Source organism: Lepidochelys olivacea (genome assembly GCF_965140295.1).
Source record: "Lepidochelys olivacea isolate rLepOli2 genome assembly, chromosome: 12".
Classification (NCBI taxonomy): domain Eukaryota; kingdom Metazoa; phylum Chordata; order Testudines; family Cheloniidae; genus Lepidochelys; species Lepidochelys olivacea.
Window position 1 is genome coordinate 35,358,335 of NC_140422.1, and position 22,582 is coordinate 35,380,916.

Genomic DNA, 22,582 nt, shown 5'->3' on the forward strand with positions numbered 1-22,582 from the left:
TGAACTACCTCTTCCGCTCATACTCATAGGAACTACGGCAAATGTGTGCACGGAAAAATAATTAGCAATAATGTCTCTAAGATAAACAGCATCGAAAATTGAACTAAACTAACAGCTAGGCACAAGAAGGGGAGCCAGCATCATGTGACCAGTTAGCACTCTGCAGCCTACCACCAAGTCACAGAGCACAGTAAGAGAGTCATTGCTCTAATTAGAGATCAGCACTTTGAAGTGGGAACACATTTTCCCAAGTACTATTTATAAGACAATGCAGTACGTTGCTTGGTAAAACTCCTAATAACCCACCCGGCACCGAGTCCCTGATCACAAAGTGAAAGGCGGAAGAAGCTACCTGCATTCACAACAGGCTACCCCACCATTTTGGTATCACCTGTCCTCCAAGTGTTTTGGTGCAAGTCGAGAGCTGGGTTCAGTTCCTCAGATTGCGTGTGGTACCCTGGACAAGTCATTTAGTCTCTCAATGCCTCAGTTCCCCATCTGTGAAATGGGGACGATGAGCCTCACCTCCCTTATGCAGCATGTTGAGAGTGGTTGCTGAAGAACAACTTGTTAAAATGAAGCTATTAGCACTTCCCTACCTTGCAGAGGTGCTGTGAGAATAAATGTGTTACAGACTGCAGGCCTCAGACACTTAGGAACTTACATGGTCCCCACGATCAAAGAGTCATTTCCTAAATAAAATGATCTAATAAAACAATTTAGAAATTTTGTTATGCAAAAAGGTATTAACCATATCAACTATTGAGGATTGTTTTTAAAGCTAGCACATCTTTAGTTATTTCATAAAGACAACTCAAGATAGCCAAGAAACTATGCTAAGGTACTGCATTTAGTGCTGTTCATGAACTTGCATCTACACCACCATCTTGATCCTTGTGACTCTACTTTGGTGTCTTTAAGCAGATACCGTGCTATTCAAAACGTTGTCTCCTAATAGGTTTTAATTCTTTGTTTTTATTTTTCTCCCTTCCAGCATCTCCAGAAACATCACTTCCTTCTCCATCTACCAGCACAGGAAGCGAAGACTACAAACCAGGCCCAACCCCAGGGCCAGAGGCCCTTGTGAAAATACTGCCTCAGACCATCGTACCCAAGCAAGAGATTTTATAAGGGACAGGCAAAAGAAGCCAACAGCAATACCCAATGTCCCTATGTAAAGTTAAACCATCCCTGCTTTCTGCTATGGCAATGCCCAGCAATTGTCTGCTTATAATGAGATCTCATGATGACACCCTTTCCTGTCAGTGATTAAAATGGCACTGTCAGACTGTGGCTCACCAATGTTCTCTCTATATCATCACCCTCTTTACTGGAGGAGCCTGGACTTGATGCTGTTGTTCATTTTAGAACCACCAAGGCTGTAAGCTGGTTGGAGCAGGGACTTCTTGCTTCATGTTTGTACAGCACTGGGGGGTCCTGACTACAGAAATATAAATAAGTATCTCATATCTCTATGGTTGATTGCTAATGAGCATGCTATAGCTCAAATAGGCCATATAAGGAGGTCTGTTTCTATTAAAAGTTGAAGTACACGCCCATCACTCCTGCTGTCATTCAAGCTAAATCGAGAAAACCTGTCGAAAGCATAGATCAGAGGTGCTCTTCATAACCTGCAGAGTATGGCTTCCTTATTTCACACAGACCTGGTATTGTACAAGATTTTTATGCTGTTAGTAAAGAACAGATAATGCTGTGGATTATGAATCACGGATCTTACATTTAGACTAACCTGTGCTTAGAGCTGTTCAGCTATTAAAATATAACAATTCTTGAAACCTGAAGCCCATATTTGGTCTGTGACAAACATCCTGGGAAGGATAAAAAAAGTGTTCTTTATTCTAACTAACTTGGTGTACTCTGCAGGAGGCAGTATTTGTTTATACATCTGGAACCCAGCTTCTGCATTTCTATACTTCCATTCGGTCTTTTATAAATCTAATGTGTTGGTGGGGGAGCTGATCATGACATTGCAGATAATTCTTGGGAACAATGCAACTGCTAATACATGTAAGGAACCAACAAAAAAGGCTTGTGCTATGCACATGTAAACATCTTGGCTTCATACCGTATCTGGAAAAAAAATGACAGTCTTAAAACATGAAGACACTTTCCCTAGCATGTAGATATAGTTTTGCTGTAGCTTCATGGAGCAGACAGTATGAAAACATCCTTTTTTTAAAAAAAAACCAACTTCACAGCCCTGAATTATGCAGACTTTTAAAATTTTTATTTAAAGCAGCTCTCCCAAGGATCTGTCACTGAACTATATATTTTGAAAAAAAATTATTCAGTGCTTTTACATCATGGGATATCACTCTACTTAATGAGGAGTACTTTTGGCACCTTAGAGACTAACCAATTTATTTGAGCATAAGCTTTTGTGAGCTAAAACCCACTTCATCGGATGCATGCAGTGGAAAATACAGTAGGAAGGTGCGTGTATGTATATATATATTTTTTTTTCATTTTTTTCATAGCTATTATCACCAGCTCACCTTAATTGATCACTCTCATTATAGTGTGTATGGTAACACCCATTTTTTCATGTTGTGTGTGTGTATATGTATCTTCCTACATGCATCCGATGAAGTGGGTTTTAGCTCACCAAAGGTGCCACAAGGACGACTCCTTCTTTTTGCTGATACAGACTAACACGGCTACCACTCTGAAACCTGTGTACTTACCGTGTAATTCCTAAGTTAGCCAGGCTCCAACTACTTCGAATAATAAACGTATACAAGAAAAGTATTCTTAAAAAGCAGCCAGACACCACCTTAGTTGGCTGCCTACATTGATCAACAGTATTTTCAAGACAACTAACCACAACACTTTGTTTTTTACATAGACAAAAGTTCACTGAACGTTTAACATGCTTTTGAAGGAACAGGAATAAGCTCACAGTTGGAAAGAATGAAATTGTTATTAATACTGCCATCTTCCCACAGCAGCTAGTTCCCTCACTTTAATGATCTGTGAGTCTTTCCCAGTGCTGCACAAGGCAGAAATTCAACCCTTGACTATCCAGTCTATGAACCCAATTTGTAATATAACAGATGTACTTTTTGGACCTCAAATTTGCACTCTGTGAAATTGCCTTAGATGTCAATAAGCTAGAAGAATATTTTGATTTTAGTTTGTGAATCAACAACCAACCTTTCAGTATAAAACATGCATTGTGTACAAACATAGCATTATGTACTTCCATTCCTTCATGTACACGATCTGATTTGCACAAAGCTCTTGTAGTGGTAATGAATGAAATGTAGCTAAATATAAATCTACCAAGTGAGCAAACATTCCATTCTTTGAAGATTGTTAATATGGTAATGTATAAACAAAGCTCAGATGGAAAAGCTCCACATTCTGATTTACTTTGCTTTTGCGAATCATTTTAGTAGCTCAAGTTTCTGCACTGATTTTCCTGAGCATATCCTTTCTTTAAAGATTTTCACCCAAAGCATATAAAGGTTAGAAAAACAAACTGATATTGGTAAGCATGCAAGTAATACACGCCAACCTGTTTAATTGGACATAGCCAGAAAGCCACACAATAGCTTATAAGCTTTGTGTAGTTAGTACTTTATGGCTCAACAGGATGGGGGGAAATATTTTGCTATGGCAACATACTGATATTTGATCTTGTAAATACATTTAAAGAAGGAATCACATTAAATCTTTGCAAATTGGTTTTGTTAGCATCTCATAACTAAACACACTGTGTTCTTATCTGTTAAAAAACCCCCCACTGCTTGGCTGGAATTATTTTTCACAAGGAAGCACCCTCTTTGGCCTTTCCACAGGCCCCCCCGCAAGAGCATAAGCTTTTCAAAAAATCTCTAATGTATTTGTTAAGGTGTATTCAAATATGCTTTGGAAGTTGTTATAGCCCTGCTGTACCAGATTTCTGAATTTTCTTTTTTAAATAAAAGTGCAAGAATGAATTTTGAGACCTTTCTATACTTTAACAGCATGTCTATTGCTTCACTGAAACAAACAGATATCCGAGAAAGCACAGTGTTACCACTTCTTTAACGTTTTATTTATATGTATTTTACATAACAGATCAAAGCATGTGGAAAATATTAAGGTATAGTCTTGAGTATACTTCAACTTCTTACTGTATTATAGATCCAAAGGAAACTTGAAATATTCAGTACACAATAAGTTTTCACTTATATTAATAACTAGACTATGCATCTGTGATGTGTGGTGGTGACCATCCACTTTGTTATTGTGGTACTAAATACCGTTGCAATACAAATTACTCTGATTTGCTACTGTGGGACAGCTGGAAAATGCTGAAAGGACTGCTACCTATTTCTGTACGAAATTCAGAACATAACCAGCAAGCTATACTTGAATATAGACAGCTCAGCTCACGACACATTTTCAAAATAAAAAGCACCAGCCTTTTTTTTTTATCATATTCTATTAGCATTGCAAAGAAGTTTAATTGCCACTTGAGTCACATGGCAACATACAGAATGACCTCTGAGGGTATGTCTACACTACAGCTGGGAGCAAGCCTTCTAGCCCAGGCAGACACACTTAACAGGGCTTGAGCTAGACCACTACAAGTATCAGTGTCAACATTTCAGCTCATGCTCTCAAGTCCAGCCAACCTCCTGTGCTTGAAAGCCTGAGCTAGAATATCGACATTGCTAGTTTGAGTGTACTAGCTCAAGCCTGTCTCAACAGGCTGGAAGACTCGCTCCCAAATGCAGTGTAGACAGACATATCTTTATAGACAAATGAGACTACAGTACAGCTTAACAACTAGTGTATGAACTTCTCAAAATCAGAAATTGTTAAAACATGCTACAAAATACAATTAAAAGTGTTAGCACGAGTTTATATGAATGCATTTAAGGTAGTTTTCTATACAATCTGCCATGAAGGAAAAAAAGGATCAAATGATGGGAGCCTTCACAGCTTTGTAAATAAACCAGAGACTTGAGTCAGCTAGTGTAAAGAAAGAGGCTGCATTGTTTTGGATAAGGTTTTTATTACCGATTAGCAAACCAGGAGGTAGGTTTTGCCTCAGCTGAGGCTCAGAAGCCGTTTTAACAGACATCTGAAAACTGAACAAAAGTACGCCAAGCAGAAGTCTTGCAACACGTCTTCTTTAGCTCCTACTTTTCAAGAGTTTACTGAAATATCCCAATTATCAAAGTATCCATGTTAAAGAAAAAACACTACTTGATTTTCAAAGCTTGTTTTGCACAAGACTATTTTGTGATGCTTCAAGGGGACAGTTACAGAATTAACTGGTTCTGGTTTTAAAACTTCTCCAGGAAGCTACACAAGTAAAATATCAAATGGTAGTTTGTCTTACCTTAAGGTAAGACTCCCCAATTCTGCACTCTCAACAGCTTTTGCCTCCTCCCCATCTTTGATTCCTCCCCTATCATTAAGTCTATATTAAAGACCATCTTCTATGGTCTTCAATATAAATGGAAAGGGTAGTTTGCAGTTTAAAGAATACTTCAAAGAAGTAGAAAACTGCTTCTAACGTAGGGAAAGAGCTGACCCCAGATGTATTGGGGCCTTCAGTAGAAAACAGTTTAGTTCCTCCCAAAGCCACCAAAATGGGTCCCTCATCAATTTCCCTTCTTCAAGTGGCTCATCATCTTCTTCCTCTACCCTTTCCTTCTATAAGGCAGAAAACTTTTCTTTTTGCTGGCCAGCCTCCCACTCCTGAAACTAGTGTTTGGGATGGTCACCTGGAAATCATTGTACACAGCTTCTTGGGAATGGCAGAATTACAGCTATTGCCTGAAATGATGTGCCCTAGGCAGCTGCCTATCCAGAATACATCTACCCCACACCCCCTTTTTGGAGAAAAAAAGCCAAATACATAGGCAACAGCTGAGAAGACAAATTAGTTTTCGGCCTGTCTGAGAGTCAGTTTGGTTTGGTACCTTACTTTCCCATCCTGATTGGTGGAAAGGAAGTGCGCAAAGGTGAGCAATATTTCAACATGCCAATTTGTACAAAGTCATAAACAAAAATGTTTTTTTTTAATCCCAGAAGAGGTTTTAAGACCGTTACAAAGTACTAGTGAACAGACAGTAGTGCACACCTTTTCCAGCCCAGTATACTTTGAAGTGAGAAGAGATAATATGCACCAATCTTTACTCAGATTTACAATTTACAAGAAAGCAAAATATTATTCCCTAAGTATCCCGCACTATTTAAAGTTATGCACATACCCTGCTTCGGCATCTGTCACTTACCTTAAATTTTTAGTTGTATGTATTGCATGGCTAGGAAGAGGTAAGGATACATTTTATCAAGAAATATGGATTACCACAACTGTATGATTATAGAATCATAGAACTGGAAGGGACCTCGAGAGGACATCTAGTTCAGTCCCCTGGCACTCAAGGCAGGACTAAGTATTATCTAGACCATCCCTGACAGGTGTTAGTCCAATCTGCTCTTAAAAATCCCCAATGATGGAGATTCCACAACCTCCCTAGGCAATTTATTCCAGTGCTCAACCACTCAGAGTTTGGAAGTTTTTCCTAACGTCCCACCTAAACCGCCCTTGCTGCAATTTAAGCCCATTGCTTCTTGTCCTATCCTCAGAGGTTAAAAACAACAATTTTTCTCCCTCTTCCTTGTAACAACCTTTTATGTACTTGAAAACTGTTATGTCCCCTCTCAGTCTTCTCTAGACCAGTGGTCTCCAAACTTTTTGGATCGCACACCCCCAGGGCCTGCTCTAGGGAAGCAAAAAAAAAAGAAAGATCGGCCGCCGGCATCCCGCCGAAGATGGAGCGGGGAGAGCCGAGCGGCCGCTGAAGAATCAAAAGGTCCAGGAGCGTGGCTGCAGCCGTGACGGCGGCACTCCTCCTGCCGTGCACCCCCAGGAATGGTCTTGCGCACCCCACTTTGGAGACCACTGCTCGAGACTAAACACCGTCTATACAAACAGATACAGTGTTTTACGGAAATGAAATCTCCGAAGGAAAGAATTCATCGAGGATCATCCGACTTTATGGAGGTGGGAGGGGGGAGTTTGTTCTGTATTCATGGACAGTCACTGTTTTATAGGTGGCTGTTACCCAACCAGTACTAATTAATCCAGAGCATGCAGCAGCAGCTTCTCCCTTTGATTGCCAACACAGTGTAGCCATGAAGCTGAACAATAACAGATGGCCATTTTATTGAATGCCTTTAAAATGGATTGTGTCCTTAAGCATGACACAGGGTCATTATTTAGCATGTGTTTGAGGTCAGTCTGGATCATCACAGCAGGTCCCTTCTGGTTTTGTAATCTGTAATTTACAACATTTTGCACATGCACTGAGAAATTTAGTAAGTGTATTTGTAAATCTAAAAGGCAGAGAGACATGGTCCTTGAACTAAAGAGCTTCCAGTCTAAATAAGCACAGCTAAAGATAATGACCGAGATAGGGAGTGGAAGTTAATTAACTTAGACTTATTCATTACTTTATTTTTACATTAAAAAGTTACAATGTAACAAGGGTTTGAAAAGCCAAGTCAACTTGATTTCACACACACGCACAAAGTCACAGGTTTCAACTGCTTTAAATGGTATTTTCTGATTTTCATCAGTATATTTTATTAAACAATATACATACTAAAAGCCTCGTGACAAAGCCAGATAATTTTTTCTCCAATATTTATGGAGGATGTTGAACTGCATATTCAAAGATTCTTGTCCAACTTCCAACCTTCCCCCTCATTTACATGATACATGTATTTTTGTTCATCTGTCTGTGGCTTTATTGGATGTGTCCATCTGGCAATTCTCCATATTACATACCTACTCCCTAAGCACTGTATACATCTTCTGAAGTATTGCACAGTTTTGTTAATTGGACCATGGTATACTGAATGGATCCCTTAGTAAACGGACACATACTAGGACATAAATGTGATGAAGAATCAGTATGATTAAGAATTAAGATTCCACAAAGATTTGTACAGAAATGGAGAAACAAGTCACTAAGAAAAGAAAGCATGTTTTCAGTCTGTGAATGTAAACTCACTAATGGCAGATCCTTGAGCGTATCATACTGCTTGAGGTGGAATAAACTTGTTGATGCTAATGGCAAAACAAAAACTGGACAAGTTTAAGGCAAGTCCCAGAACAGGGAGCTGTTTACTTTCCAGGCACAGTTCAAGCTATGCATCAAGGCTCCTGCTTTATCCTCCTGTGTGGTGGATAATTCAAAGAGAATAAAGTAATAATAGAAGAATTTTTGTATTTATCTGTAGTGTTTAGAGAATCCATTTTCAGCTGTATTTCATCACTTGCAGATTGTGTGTCATTACTTGCAGATTTAGGAACACACCTTAGAACTACTGTTATTTGTCAGACCCACAAAAAGCAGTTATATTTCTACACTGTTCACTCCTTTTGTTTTCAATCAGTTTTGATTGGAAAATGGCAAAATGGAAAAATTTTCCCTTTACATACTGTATACTCATTTTCCATTTTACACTCTGATTTCTTGTATTTGCACAAAGGAGGCTGGGATTACATTCCCTAACGCTGAAGAAAGTCTCCCTCCGTTCAGTGATGGCTCTATTTAAGTGACTGGTGAACTGTTTACCAGTTTCTGAATGGATGTAAAATCTATACAATAAAAAAACAAAAACAAAAGGGCCTCCGGACCATACAATAATGATTGTTCTTTGGATCAAAGTTATACCAATCTGCAATACATTCATTTTTAATCCTACAGGAAGATCTAGTCACTGGTCCCTCTGATACCCACACACAAGTTCCTTTAAAGTCAATGCACTGAGAATTGAAGACAAGTATCACAGGGCAGAATTTGACCCATAGCTAAAAGTTAAAAATATTTGATTACTGCACATTTAGAACTTACCTAAATGCCATTTAAGATTAATACTGCCAAATACAAGACATGCTATTGTGAATCACGGAGGACATTTGGCAGGGCTGGAGGAGTGCATCTGACATGTTTATGTTACCACGTGCACAAATCTCGAATTATTAATATGCAAGGACTGCATGTCTGAAGTGGGATGTAACAGTATAATTTTGACTATCAGGACAAATGAAAACAAAAATAAAATTAAAGGACTGAATAAGTCATTATTCCCTGAAAACTAATGGATTTAGAGAGCTTGATGCCATTTAAAATGGGCTTCCAGCATAACTACTTGATCTCATGATTGACAACTGCACCTCAGTTCATAATTTTATAAAACACAAATTCCCAAAACATTTATCAAATAAACGGTTCAACAAAAATGCAAAAATTAATCCCATTAAACAATAAGTTACAGTAGTATGACGACATTTTGGCTTCTTTAGTGTGGTTACACACCTTTCTTTTGTTATCCTGCTGAAAGATCATTACAGCATCTAGTTTACGTTTCTGAAAGTTAATGAGATGTCTGTGACTATAAAACTTTGCTTGCTACAAGCAAATGTCTTGTTTGTTTCAGCTGGTCACAGATTATATGTAGACAGCCATTTCTGGCCCCAAATAAATATTTATATAGTATTCTTTCAAGTTCAAGTATGATTAGAAAGGCTCACACAGAGAACTCAGGTCCCCCTTTCTTTGCTCTCAGCAAAAGTTGCCTGATTCGAAATCCTGCAAAAGGATTGATCCACAGGAGTGAAGGCTGGCCCCCAAAGACAGATTTCATCCCTTCCCAACGTAGCCTCCTCTCCCAGGTTGGCTTTTCACTTTTAAGCCTCTCAATCTCCTGCACATAAATTAAAACAAACAAACAGTTATACACTTAACAGCCAGCAGGGTGGACTGATTTAAATCAAGATATAGGAAACCTTGATTTAAATAATCAATTTTAACAGTGTTTCGCATTTGTACTTTATTTTCCTAAAGAAAGGTTAACAGACTAACCAGATACATGCACACCTCTGGTTGCTATAGAACATTAAAAATCTTAAGCAAATTGAATGGCAACATGAAATATCTGGTTAGACAAAGTTTTGGACTAAAAGGGAGCATCATTACTGTACTATCATCAGATTCAGAGTACGAACAACTCAAATTCCGGCAGTCGAAAGGGTATCTAGTAGCAGTACAGTGCACTTCTATGTTAAGGAGTACAAGTGAAGATGCTGTTAGCCAAGACCAGCAAGGACTAAGTGTCCTGCATTTCTCTCCAGCAAACCTCTAATGCTGAATGGAAGACCAGCACCATGATCTGAAGAAACAACTCTATCCAGCCCTCCCCATTATGGGATGGCCAGAGCTGGGGTATCCCAAAAATTTTTTCCTGTCCCCCTTCATAGATATTAAGGTCAGAAGAGACCATTATGATCATCTAGCCTGACCTCCTGCACAACGCAGGCCACAGAATCTCACCCACCCACTCCTGAAAAACCTCACCTATGTCTGAGCTATTGAAGTCCTCATATTGTGGTTTAAAGACTTCAAGGAGCAGAGAATCCTCCAGCAAGTGACCTGTGCCCCATGCTACAGAGGAAGGCGAAAAACCTCCAGGGCCTCTTCCAATCTGCCCTGGAGGAAAATTCCTTCCTGATCCCAAATATGGCGATCAGCTAAACCCTGAGCATATGGACAAGATTCACCAGCCAGATACTACAGAAAATTCTTTCCTGGGTAACTCAGATCCCACCCCATCTAACATCCCATCACAGGCCATTAGGCCTATTTACCATGAATATTTAAAGATCAATTAATTACCAAAATCATGTTATCCCATCATACCATCTCCTCCATAAGCTTATCGAGTTTAATCTTAAAGCCAGATAGGTCTTTTGCCCCCACTGCTTCCCTTGGAAGGCTATTCCAAAACTTCAAAGAGAGAAGTGGGGGTCTAAACTAGAAATACTGCAAACCCTGTGCAGAAACGCAGTCAGGCACCGAACTGGTGTGCGTGAAACAAATTAGTGCTATTTCTTTCTAAGAAAGAAATCAGAATGATTCACTGAGCTGTGGGGGAATGCAGCACAATGTAAGTATTTAAAGCTTGCTGAATACATTGCATATTTATTAAAATATTTTTCTGCAACAGTATTTCATGAGAAACAAAACACTAAGCACCGCAAAAAGCTAAAAAGAACACTAGCTGCACCACATGCTAGGGATCTGTGCTAATAAGAAGCTGTTAACTACAATTATTGACTCTAGACAAAAATGAAATAAAACTTCCATTAAGAATCTCAACTCAAATCAGATCATTTACAGTACTCACTTCCCACTAATGACAGTGGAACACTCACCGTTTGTTTTCCCTTTTGTAAAGCATACAGCTATTCAATATCTAAGTGCAACATTTGCAAAGCAGCATCAGCTGAGAAAATTCAGGATGCCACTGTGAACTCAACTCCCTTACATCTTCAGTCAATTACTCACATTGGATGACATTCTTCCAATGTTTACACTGGGATTTGGGGAGGAAAATGGATTAACACCAAGTATCAGCCAGGACATTTCAGTGCAGTAAAAAAGGTGTAAAAAAAAGCACACCTCTAATCCCAGATTAGGCACATCATGTATACTTTTGGTGACAATTTAAGAATTATGAAAATCCCACTCATAGGTATCCAAGTAATTTAGAAAAGGAGTACTTGTGGCACCTTAGAGACTAACCAATTTATTTGAGCATAAGCTTTCGTGAGCTACAGCTCACTTGGAGCACAAGCCCCACTGAAAGACAATGCGACTTGTTCTAAAAGCTTTTGAAAGTCTCACCCTACTGCATCATGTGGGGGAAGTCAATACTAAAGGAGAACACATTTGTTACACATCTGCTTGTTAGCAAAAGCAAATAATTGTTCCTAATTCTCCCAGTAGCAGGGGAAATAATAGATGTGTGTTTAAGATTTGAATATTTCACCATCATAAAAGCCCCTCTATCATATGCAAATAAAGCTATATCTAGTCAAGTCTTATATTAGAATTATTACACCAAGCAAGGGAAGTAGGTTTTACCGTTTCATCATTGCATATTGAGTGGATTTGGGTGCCAAACATAACAGCAGTGAAAGTGAGAAACAGAAAACCCTCAAGGCACAAAAAGACCATCAGGATCACAGTTACAGGCGGAGAGAAGTCACTGCATTCTGTGAAAAGAATAAACTTAGTTATGAAAAAAAAATCACACCAAGAACCCATGCAAACAGCAACTCCAGAACAGCGTGCCTCCTCTTCAATACAAAGTGATAAAATAGGTTTGTGTTTATTTTAGTGGTGAAATCAGCTCAACTCCAGATTTTACTGTCCGCCCTACAGACTGTATAGTTCTAGACAATTCAGTTCATCGGACAAGTAAATGCTAATTTGAAAGTGACTGCAGTCCTGCCTTGTCATATGCCACATTGCACTGCATCAATGTGTCTTGCCCTGGGGTAACCACAAGGCTACATCAATTTGAGAGCCAATAAGCATCTTTGTGTAAGACTACGTACAACATTAGCCCAGGCTACACACATTACCAGATATAAAGTGAAGGGCAGATAGACATGAATTCAGCACACAACACAAAAACTGCAGCCACGAGAGCCCTGCCTGCTCCTGGTTGGCTGTTATATCTACCTGATTTTTCACCCTTGCTGCTATGTTTTGCTTGCCTTGTGTAGTGCTGAAAGAAAATTAAGCTGTATCTTGCAATCAGGAGCTGCTCAAAGTCTTATTGCCCCTTCTTCCCCCACTGGCTTTTTTGTCCATCCATTAGTTAAGCAAGGAAAAATTTGGGCCAGGGCCGGCATTAGACTTCCCTGGGCCCAGGGCCAAAGCCAAAGCCTTAGCCCCACTGTCTGGGGCCGAAGACCAAGGGCTTCAGCCCTGGGCGGTGGGACTTGGGCTACAGGCCTTGGTACACCCCCGCTCCTCATACAGTGTTGTGCAGTAATGTTTGTTGTCAGAAGTGGGTCGCGGTACAAAAAAGTTTGAGAACCCCTCCCTGCTCCAGGTGATAGAGGGGTTAATGAAAGAGTCTTGAGACTGACAAACCCCAAGCATTCGTTAACAGAGGAGACTCTGGCTCAGAAGGTATCTTTAGGGTTCCTAAAAGCTTGCAGTACCAATGGTCTCAAAGATTTGGCTGAGTGGGAACCTGTGGAGCATGAATTTGGTACCTGTGCAGCTGGTACCAAGCTCTTGGCATGGGATGAGTTGGCTCTGCTCCCCGCAGTAACTTAGGGACGTGAACAGTCCTTGGTCCTGTCTGAACTCAGTACTGAAGTCTGTCTTAGACGACAGACTCCTCTTTGCCTTTGTGATACCAATCTCATTCGGAGCCTGCATGGAACTCCCATTGGGACTTGAGGTCTCTGTAGCCTACTTGTCAGACGGTGACAGAGCTTCTTGGAGATTTACTCCTTATACCGCCTCCTATTTAGAGGCAGATGTAGATTCATAGATACTAAGGTCAGAAGGGACCATTATGATCATTTAGTCCGACCTCCTGCACAACACAAGCCTAGATGATGACTTTGGTACTGTAGATTACTCGGTGCTGCATACTTCTCTACTGATCTTCGGTGACTGAAATCTTGAGGTGGACGGGGCACTACTTGTACTGGGACATACAGTTTGCTCCATCATTAGAAGTTTAAACTTAATTTCTCTGTGTTTTCAGGATCTACCCTTGAAGGAAGTGCAGATCTTGCACTTACTGGGGATATGAGTATCACCCAGACAGCAGAGGTGCTGGGAGTGTAGGTCACTTATCTGAATAGCCTCGTAACAGAAAAGAAACTCCTCTTGAATCCCAGGAGAGCCCAGGATTCCTGAGCAAAACTAATAAAAATTTAACCCCTTCAAGGGGAGATCTCCAACCTACATTACTCTCTATGAATGATTTTTAAAAAATTTTTAATAGCTTGAGAGGAAGAAATAAAAGGAACAACTGTAACACCATAAGCTAAGTAACTATGAGGAAACTATCTGAGGAAAAAAAGTTAAGTGTTAGAGAACAGGCAACACAGATTCCATCTCTGGCCAAAGGCAGCTGGGAAGGAACTGAAGACCGTTCATCCCCACAGCCCCATGCAGCCTTGGCGAGCGGCATGAGGATGTGTGGGATGTCCCCAAGTGTTGAACGGGCATGGCTACCAAATGTCTCCCATTAAAGATGCAGGGACACCTGACATGGAGCACTCAAAGGGACACTACTACAAGAAGCGTGTACGACTTGGTTATTTTTTTTAAGCTTTCATAAATTCCAGACCGTTGATAGGGATTTATTATGAGTTCTTTCCATATTTCAGTGCTGAGGAAGTTGTTAAAAGTAGCAATCTGTTCACAGTATGCATGAAGACACTATAGATCACACAGCAGTTTGGACAGGTTCCTCTAGAGATGAGCCATGCACATTCCAAACTGCATAACAACATGCAAAAAATGAAAGAAAGAGATGTGTGTATGAAAGACTGAAGTAAGGCATTTTATGTTTGAATACCCTCACCCAGGGCTCAATGAACTAAGCCCCTTACTTGGTCCTAGGACTTCCCCCAGTATTGAGAGCCTTATGAAATGTGCCTCACCTATGCTCTAGAGCCCGTCCCTAGTTGTTGTTATTATTCAAGGTGACTCTTGAGCCCCTCATCCACATGCCCTCCCTGGTATTTACAGCAATGATCCTCCATCCCCTTGCATTAAGGACCCTGGTATTCCTTCAGCCATATAACTCTCCAAATGATCTTGACAGTCCAGCAAGCTCTGGTACACCAAAACATTGCCTTGAAATACTAATAAGCACAAGAAAGCATGAAGGAATTAGCAAATTTCAACTAAGCACCACACAAGAAAATAAGATGGCATGAGCAGGCAAGAGAACATTCATGGCACTTCACGTTAAACAGTTGAAACATTTGCAAACATTTTACGATTTTTTATTTATAAACACTGCTTGGTTATGGTGGTAGAAATAAACACATGCTTACCAGTCCACTGTCCTCGGACACAAGAGAAAAACTGAAACCCACACAGAATGAGTGCATGAGCTGAAATTAGGGCTATATACATCTGGAAATAAATAGAAATTTGCTTAGTCTTGATCATTTTGTCAGTCAGTAAAGCAGACATTCCTTGCAGCCAGTTTTTATCATTAGGAAATTACATGCTTGGGTGCAGTATTGTTTATTAATTGGATAAAATAGAGTAAAACCAGCTCCAGCAAAGTTCAAATAAAAAAATTTCAGCAAGTACAACAATGTACATTAATTTATTAGCTCTTTGGATCACATTACAATTACAAATGTAATAAAGTGAAAAAAAGGGTTACTAACCTTTCTGTAACTGTTGAGATGTGTTGCTCATGTCCATTCCATGTTAGGTATGTGTGCGTGTTGTGTGCGCTGCTGCCGGAGATTTTTCCTGCCATCAGTCAGGCTGGCTCTAGCTCTCTCTGGAGCAGTGCGGGTATGCGCCAGCATAAGGGGCGCCGCCGGTCCCACATCCTCTCAGTTCTTTCTTGCTGGCCAACTCCAACAGAGGGATAGGAGGGTGGGTCATGGAATGGACATGAGATACACATCTCAAAAGAACAGTTACAGAAAGGATAGTAACCGTTTTTTCTTCAAGTGCTTGCTCAAGTCCATTCCACATTAGGAGACTCACAAGCAGTACCTCAGGAAGCAGGCTCAGAGTTCAGGGACATGCTGACTGCAACACTGCTCTTCCAAACCTGGAGTCATCTCAAGCCTTTTGGGTGATGGCGTAGTGGGATGCAAAGGCATGAACCAATGACCAAGTTGCAGCCCTTCAGATGTCTTGGATTGGAACCTGCAGGAGGAATGCCGCTGAAGAGGCCTGAGCTCTCATGGAGTGAGTGATTAGGGTTGCTTGAGATGGGACATTCACCTGTTTGTAGCATGCCCGAATACAGGAGATTATCCAGGATTAGAGCCTCTGGACTGACCCTGGAAGTCCTTTCATCCTTTCTGCTACTGCTATAAAATTTTTTTGGATTTGTGAAAGAATTTAGTCCTCTTGCTATAGAAGGTGAGGGCATGCTTAACATCCAATGAGCGAAGCTGCTGCTCTTCTGAATTCTGGTGAGGCTTTGGGAAGACGACCGGCAGAAAAAATGGCCTGGTTGCTATGGGATTGTGAAACCACCTTTGGCATGAAGGCTGGGTGGGGGCACAGTTGGACTCTGTCCTTGAAGAACACCATGTATGAAGGCTCTGACGCAAGGGCCTTGATTTCAGAGACCCTTCTGGATGAGGTGATCATTACCAGGAAGGTGACCTTCCAGGAAAGTAGCAGCAGAGAGCACGATGCTAGCGGCTCAAAGGGAGGACCCATGAATCTCAAAAGGACCAGGTTTAAAACCCACATGGGGATCAGCTCGTGAACCTGTGTGTAAAGTCTCTCCAATCCCTTAAGAAAGCAATGTCATCTCATGAGAGAACCCTCATCTACCGCCCACTGGTGGGTGGAAGGACAAAATTGCTGTTAGATGCACCTTGATGGATGCGAGAGCCAGACCTTGTTGCTTTAGATGGAGCAAGTAGTCCAGGATGGACGCAAGGAAAGAATGAGTCGGAGAGATGCCTCGATGAGATGACCATATCGAGAACCGCTTCCAGTTGGCAAGGTAGGTAGCCCTAGTGGAGGACTTCCTACTGCCCAGCAAGACCTACTGAACTTATTCTGAACAGGCCTGCTCCTCTGGGTTTAGCCATTCAACTTCCATGCAGTTAGGTGAAGGGAGCTGAGGTTCAGGTGCAGTAACCAACCGTGGTCTTGTGAGGTCAGGTGTGGGTGGAGCGGGAGCAACGTGCCGAACCATGCTCAGGCTAGAAGAATAATTCTCGCCTCATCAAGCTTGATCTTCAGGAGGACCTTGTGAACCACCATAGAAACCGGAGCAAATACACAGAATAGTAGCTCTGTCCATGGAAGCAGGAAAACGACGGAGAGGGAGCCCAGACTGTGCCCACGCAACGAGCAAAATTGTTGGCATTTTCTGTTCTGCTTGGTCGCGACCAGGTCTACAGGGGAGGTCCCCGCCTCTTTGGAAGATGAACCTGGTGACCTCTAAGTAAAGGGACCATTTATGGTGAGAGAAGGATCTGCTGGGGTGATCTGCCAGGGCATTCTCCAAGCTCCCGGAAGATATGAAGCTTTGAGGTGCGTGGAGTGCTTCACGCAGAATTCCCATAGATGAATGGCCTTCTGACACAATGCAGAGGATCAGGCTCCCTCCCTGTTTGTTGATGTAGAACATAGCCACGGTGGTGTCCATCAGTATCTGCACTACCTTTCCTGGGATCTGTGGGAGGAACACTTGGCAAGCTAAGCGAACCACCCTGAGCTATTCCTGGGACCACAGGCCCTGAGTGAACCGAGGTGGACTTCCCAACCTAGGTTGGGAGCATCCAAGACTATGGACACCCAGGGGGTGACAAAGGGGAGGCCCACTAACACCGATAGGAGCTGCTTCCATCAGATGGGGGAAGCAAGGATGGGGGCTGAACAGTAAGCACTGAGTCCAAATGGTGTCTGTTTGGGGTGTACACTGAAGCAACCACATCTGCAGGTGTCTGAGTCACGGCCTTGGGTGCCAGACCACGCAAGTGTACACGGCCATGTGCCCCAGGCAAAACCATGTCGGGCTGAAGTGAGATAATCGATCCAAAACCAATGGGGAGGTAGGGTCCAAACTGGGAACTAGTATAGTGCCCTTGGGTGCACTTTCAAAAAGACCTGCTTGGGCCCACCGGAGTACCTATGAAACCCAGGAAGTGAGGTTGAGATTAAAGCAGTGGCTAACAGTGTTTGTAACCTCCTCCCTTTCTCTTAAAGGGTTCCCGTCTCAGAGGCAGAGCCGAGAAGTGGGACAGTTGCTGAGGCCTGAAGTGCTTCCTCAAAAGTTGACAGAGCATAGAGGCCCAGGCACCTGACGGTGGCCCTTGAGTTCTTCAGGCCATGGAGCTTTGTATCCGTCTGCTCCGAGAATGAGGAGCCTTTGAAAGGGCGGTCCTCGATCAACTGTTGGACCTCATGAGGTAGCTCCAAGGACTGTAGTCAAGAACATTGCCTCATGGTTACTGCAGAGACCAGTGTCCTTGCCACCACATCAGCTGCTTCTAGTACCGCCTGGAGTGAGGCCTTGGCAACATTCTTACCCTTCTCTAAGAGGGTAGAGAATTTATGCCTCAGAACTCAAGGCAGGGAGTCTTTGAACTTGGACAAGAAGTCCCACAGATTGTAGTCATATCTCCCCAGTAGGGTTTGCTGGTTTGTGATATGCAGCTGTAGACCGGCTGTCGAATAAACTTTCCTCCCAACAGCTCAAGTTTGTGTCCTTCTGTTTGGGGGTAGCGCCCATCTGCCTCCTTGTTGGCCGCCGATACAACAAGGGACCCTGGAGAGGGGTGGGAGTACAGATACTCGTACTTGCTGGCTGGCACATATTTCTTCTCAGCCCTCTTCGAGGTGGGGGACAGAGAAGAAGAGGTTTGCCACAGGGCCTTGACCAGACCCATTACAGCCTCATTAATGGACAGGGCCACCTCAGAAGGAACTGCTGCAGCCAGAATGTCAACAAAGGATGTAGGATGATTCCTTAAGTTCCTCAATCTCTAGCCCCAGGATAGCTGCTATCTGCTTTAGAAACTCCTGATGGGCCCTGAAGTCATCCTGTGGAAGCAAGATATTCAGCCCTGAGACGGCCTCATCTCAGGAGGAAGAGGCTTGTACCGGAGGGAGGAGTTTTTTTTCCTCTTTCTCAGCTTCAACAACATCCATGGGGGCTACATCCTGAATATGGATACTGGGGTTGGTACCGGAGTCGAGGTTCGATGCCGAGCAGGCTAGAGGGAAAGTCCACCTCTCAGAAGCAACTGAGTAAGATTGGCGGGAAGGTGGACCCAGTGGGGAAACCCTCAAGGATTCCAGTACTGCCATTGCATAGGCCACTGTTCACTTGGCCAGGCATCAGTGGGGGACCTGTACTGAGGTCGGGTGGTACACAGGATGGGTGCTGGTGGTGGCCCTTAGGCTGGACGTATGGTTCTACCTCAGATTCAGATGAAGAACCCTCCTGAAGTGAACATGGTGGAGTGGTACCCTCTCAGCCTCCATTCGATGCAGAGAGTCTGGACACCGGTGGCGGACAGGAGACTGGACATTCTCCCAAATGCTTCAGACAACTGGAGTATAGGTTGCTCCTGGGCACAGGCTTGCCACAAGACGCACCAGGTTTGAAACCCGTGGACCAGGCATGCCTGGCCCAGCAGCGAAGAGAGCCCCTTGACGGTAAGGAGACTGGGGATCTAACTATTTGCACTAATGCTATTTACAATATATACACTACAACTATACTTAAGACAAACTATGAAACAGAAGCAGAAACCACTGAGAAGAATGCCTTGCCAAAGCAAGAGTTGTTCCAGAAACTGTTGAGCAGTAAGAAGGAACTGAGGAGGATGCGGTGTTGGTGGTGCCCCTATACCGGTGCGTAAGTGCGTGGGTCCGGAAGGCACTAAAGCTGGCCCGATAGATACAACTGAGGGAAAAATCTCCAGCAATGGTGCACACGGCGCTCACACACCTAATGTGGAATTGACATTAGCAAGCACTCGAAGAAGAACTAATGGATTTTAAGTGATTGAAACACTTGACTCAAACACCCGATTAAAACAAGCATGGCTAATATCTACTAATACCCTCTCCAAGGCATGGGAGAAATTAGGGGAAGGAGAAGGGCAGTGGTACTCATCCAAGGTCTGCCCATGTGAGTTGCCATTCAGTCTGTTGTGCAGATGCTCAAATATGGTTGCTTCAATTCCTTGGACTTATGTCCCCCTCAGTGGGGCTCCGATTCCCAACTGGGCTCTACCAGGCTCCTTCTTTAGTGATGGAAAGAAGTGCCCTCTCCTAAACAACACTCACTTGTGGCACCAAAAGAAGTCACTCCTGTAAATTGTGCAGACGTAGGTATGCTCCCTCTCCTTTCTTACATGAGGAATTAAATTGTTAACAATGACATTTAAAATCACCACCAGCCATCTCAGAGCTACTATTCAAGGCTTACTGCAGATTCATGTAGCTATCACAATCAGTTCACATTCGAGATTTTCTTTGCCAGCCTAAACAGATTGTTTTTTAAATGAAAATTGAGATTCTGCAGAACAAGATCACAGCTTGAGCGAGGTACCAGCATATTATAATTATGTCACGTTGCGAACTTTAAAAACTAGTAACATACTGTGTTGTGTATTAGAACAATATACTGCGAACAGTGAAATGGTATAATGCTGTACATCCACGGTATGTATTCCTGGGGGAATTCTTCACCACGGTGCCTGCACAGAATACATATGTCCCACAGATTTTTCTGGGCAGAAAATACATTCTCCTGGAGAGGCTCTGCAGTTATGTCTTTTGCCCACCAGGGGCTGCTGTGGCACGAGAACAGAGGCAGCCGCCTAGTGGTCAGCAGCTGACAGGGAGAGAGCAGAAGCTGGGTTCCCCACAGAGCCCTGCCTGCGGGGGCCAGGTGAGGCGCCATGGGATACAGAGTGGGATTTAGAGGGGCATTAGGGGAACACACTGGATCAGGGGATGATTGGGAGTGGGGATGCAGGGACACATGGAGTCCGGGGGGGGGGGGGGGTTGAGTGGTGGTGCAGGGACACAGGCACAGGGGTAGATATGCCTGACTGGGAGAGGCTAGGGGTCAGCCCGAGTCTGCATGGGGGAGGATCCCCGACTCCCTAACAATCCCCCCTGCCCTCCAAAACCCCCACACAAAACTGTTCCATATTTCTCCCACCCATACCCAACAACCCTCCAGGTTCATTCCCAGGCTTTTTCCCAGCAATTACTTCCCTCTCCTTCGAGCCTCTGCACTGCTTCTGAGGGTGTGGAAAATATGGTTATGTACTGTAGTTTATATGAATGATTATTCAAAATTCTGTATGCCTAGTAAGGAATCTATTTGTCAAAAAACACTTCCAGAATTTTTTGTTGTCTATATTGTTAGAGACATACTTGTTAATTCATTTCAAAATACCTGTTAGCAAAATAACAAACTAACTTGATTATATTGTGTTATTTTGAAAAATAAAATATGCAGAATTTTAAAATATTGTACACAACATTTTTAATTTTTTGATACAGAATTCCCCCAAGAATAAAGGTATGGCTAAATAGCGAGCAATTTAATCCAGGGGTAAGTATGTGAAAAATTGTTACCTATAGTCAATTTTCATATTTAGAACAATTTGTTGGTAATTTGTACTTACCGTAAACAGCACAAAAAATCTCTGGTTTTTCTCTCCTACACAATTATTCACCCAGGGGCAGTGATGATCCATCTTTCGAATACATCGCTTGCAAATACTTGGAGGGAGGAGGGAGAAGAGAAAGAAATGGGCACTTTTTATTTAATATTTTTTTTTAAAAGGATCTTAAATTTCACTGTAGGAAAGAACATGTAGTGTGTCTGAGCCAAAAATTAATAAGCAGAATGTAATGAAAGCTGAAGGGAAAAAAGCAAAGGTCTTAACTAGTTTTGTTTGTTGTGGTTTACCAATTTAGAGCAATGTTTTTTTCAAAAAAATTTATGCCAAGACTTCTGAGAGTAAATTACTTTATACAAAAGACTTGTTTCATATCCACTAAAATGAATACCGACATGCTCCAAAAAGGATAAGTGTGTACATCCAATCATGTGTATTTTTTATTTTTTTTAATAACTATGTAGCTATGAGTACACCATATAAGTAGAGCTTCAATCCTCTCCAGATTCAAGGTAAAAGAACAGCCAAAAGCAATATTTGGCAGAAAGTACCTAGTTCATGGTACAGATATCCAAACTGTAAATCTGGTTAGGAATATAGAAAAGTTGACCTAATATCTGCAAGAAGGGAGATTTTCAATGTCTCCAGAAATTTTCACAGCTGTTTTACTACCCACACAGCTCCATCAAATATACTGAACGTGTGCACCGTCAAAATGCTTCAGAGAACAGTCTAAACTTCATTTGTAAATGTCAATTCCCTCTCATTTCTCAGAAATAAAATCTAACTATATCATTAAAATTACAAAAGATTCAATCAGGAGTAGCATAGGATATATAACATACATTCAGATGTAGTATCATCTTTATCCACGGCTGGATTAGTACCAATAGGCTGTTCAATGCATGCTTTCAAATTATATCTGCTTTTTTGGGGGGGAGAGGGGGGTAAAAAAGAACAGGAGTACTTGTGGCACCTTAAAGACTAACTAATTTATTTGAGCATAAGCTTTCATGAGCTACAGCTCACGTCATCGGATGCATGGAATGGAATATACAGTAAGAAGATATATATACACATACAGAGAACACGAAAAGGTGGAAGTTGCCATACCAACTGTAAGAGACTAATTAATTAAGATGAGCTATTATCAGCAGGAGAAAAAATACTTTTGTAGTGATAATCAAGATGGCCCATTTCAGACAGTTGACAAAAGGTGTGAGGATACTTAACATGGGGAAATAGATTCAATTTGTGTAATGACCCAGCCATTCTATTCAAGCCCAAGTTAATGGTATCTAGTTTGCAAATTAATTCCAGTTCAGCAGTTTCGTTTTGGAGTCTGACGCTTTTCTG

General features: G+C 42.0%; 2 protein-coding genes across 4 annotated transcripts in view; one reads left to right on the forward strand and one right to left on the reverse strand.

The window, feature by feature from the left end:
* Positions 1-3,947, forward strand: part of LOC311529168 (hepatocyte nuclear factor 4-beta-like) — a 43,207-nt gene extending 39,260 nt beyond the window's left edge. For all 3 annotated transcript variants that reach the window (XM_084644928.1, XM_084644927.1, XM_084644926.1), the window contains one exon: positions 995-3,947. In XM_084644928.1, the coding sequence (XP_084501054.1) occupies positions 995-1,131 (137 nt within the window). In that variant the 3' untranslated portion in view covers positions 1,132-3,947. The remainder of the gene's footprint in view (positions 1-994) is intronic.
* A 3,500-nt stretch (positions 3,948-7,447) lies between these two features.
* Positions 7,448-22,582, reverse strand: part of ZDHHC7 (zDHHC palmitoyltransferase 7) — a 39,790-nt gene continuing 24,655 nt past the window's right edge. Inside the window, exons 5-8 of the mRNA XM_084644737.1 lie at positions 21,230-21,326; positions 14,915-14,996; positions 11,961-12,091; positions 7,448-9,741 (exon numbers count right to left, since the gene is read on the reverse strand). Of these exons, the coding sequence (XP_084500863.1) occupies positions 9,565-9,741; positions 11,961-12,091; positions 14,915-14,996; positions 21,230-21,326 (487 nt within the window). The 3' untranslated portion in view covers positions 7,448-9,564. The remainder of the gene's footprint in view (positions 9,742-11,960; positions 12,092-14,914; positions 14,997-21,229; positions 21,327-22,582) is intronic.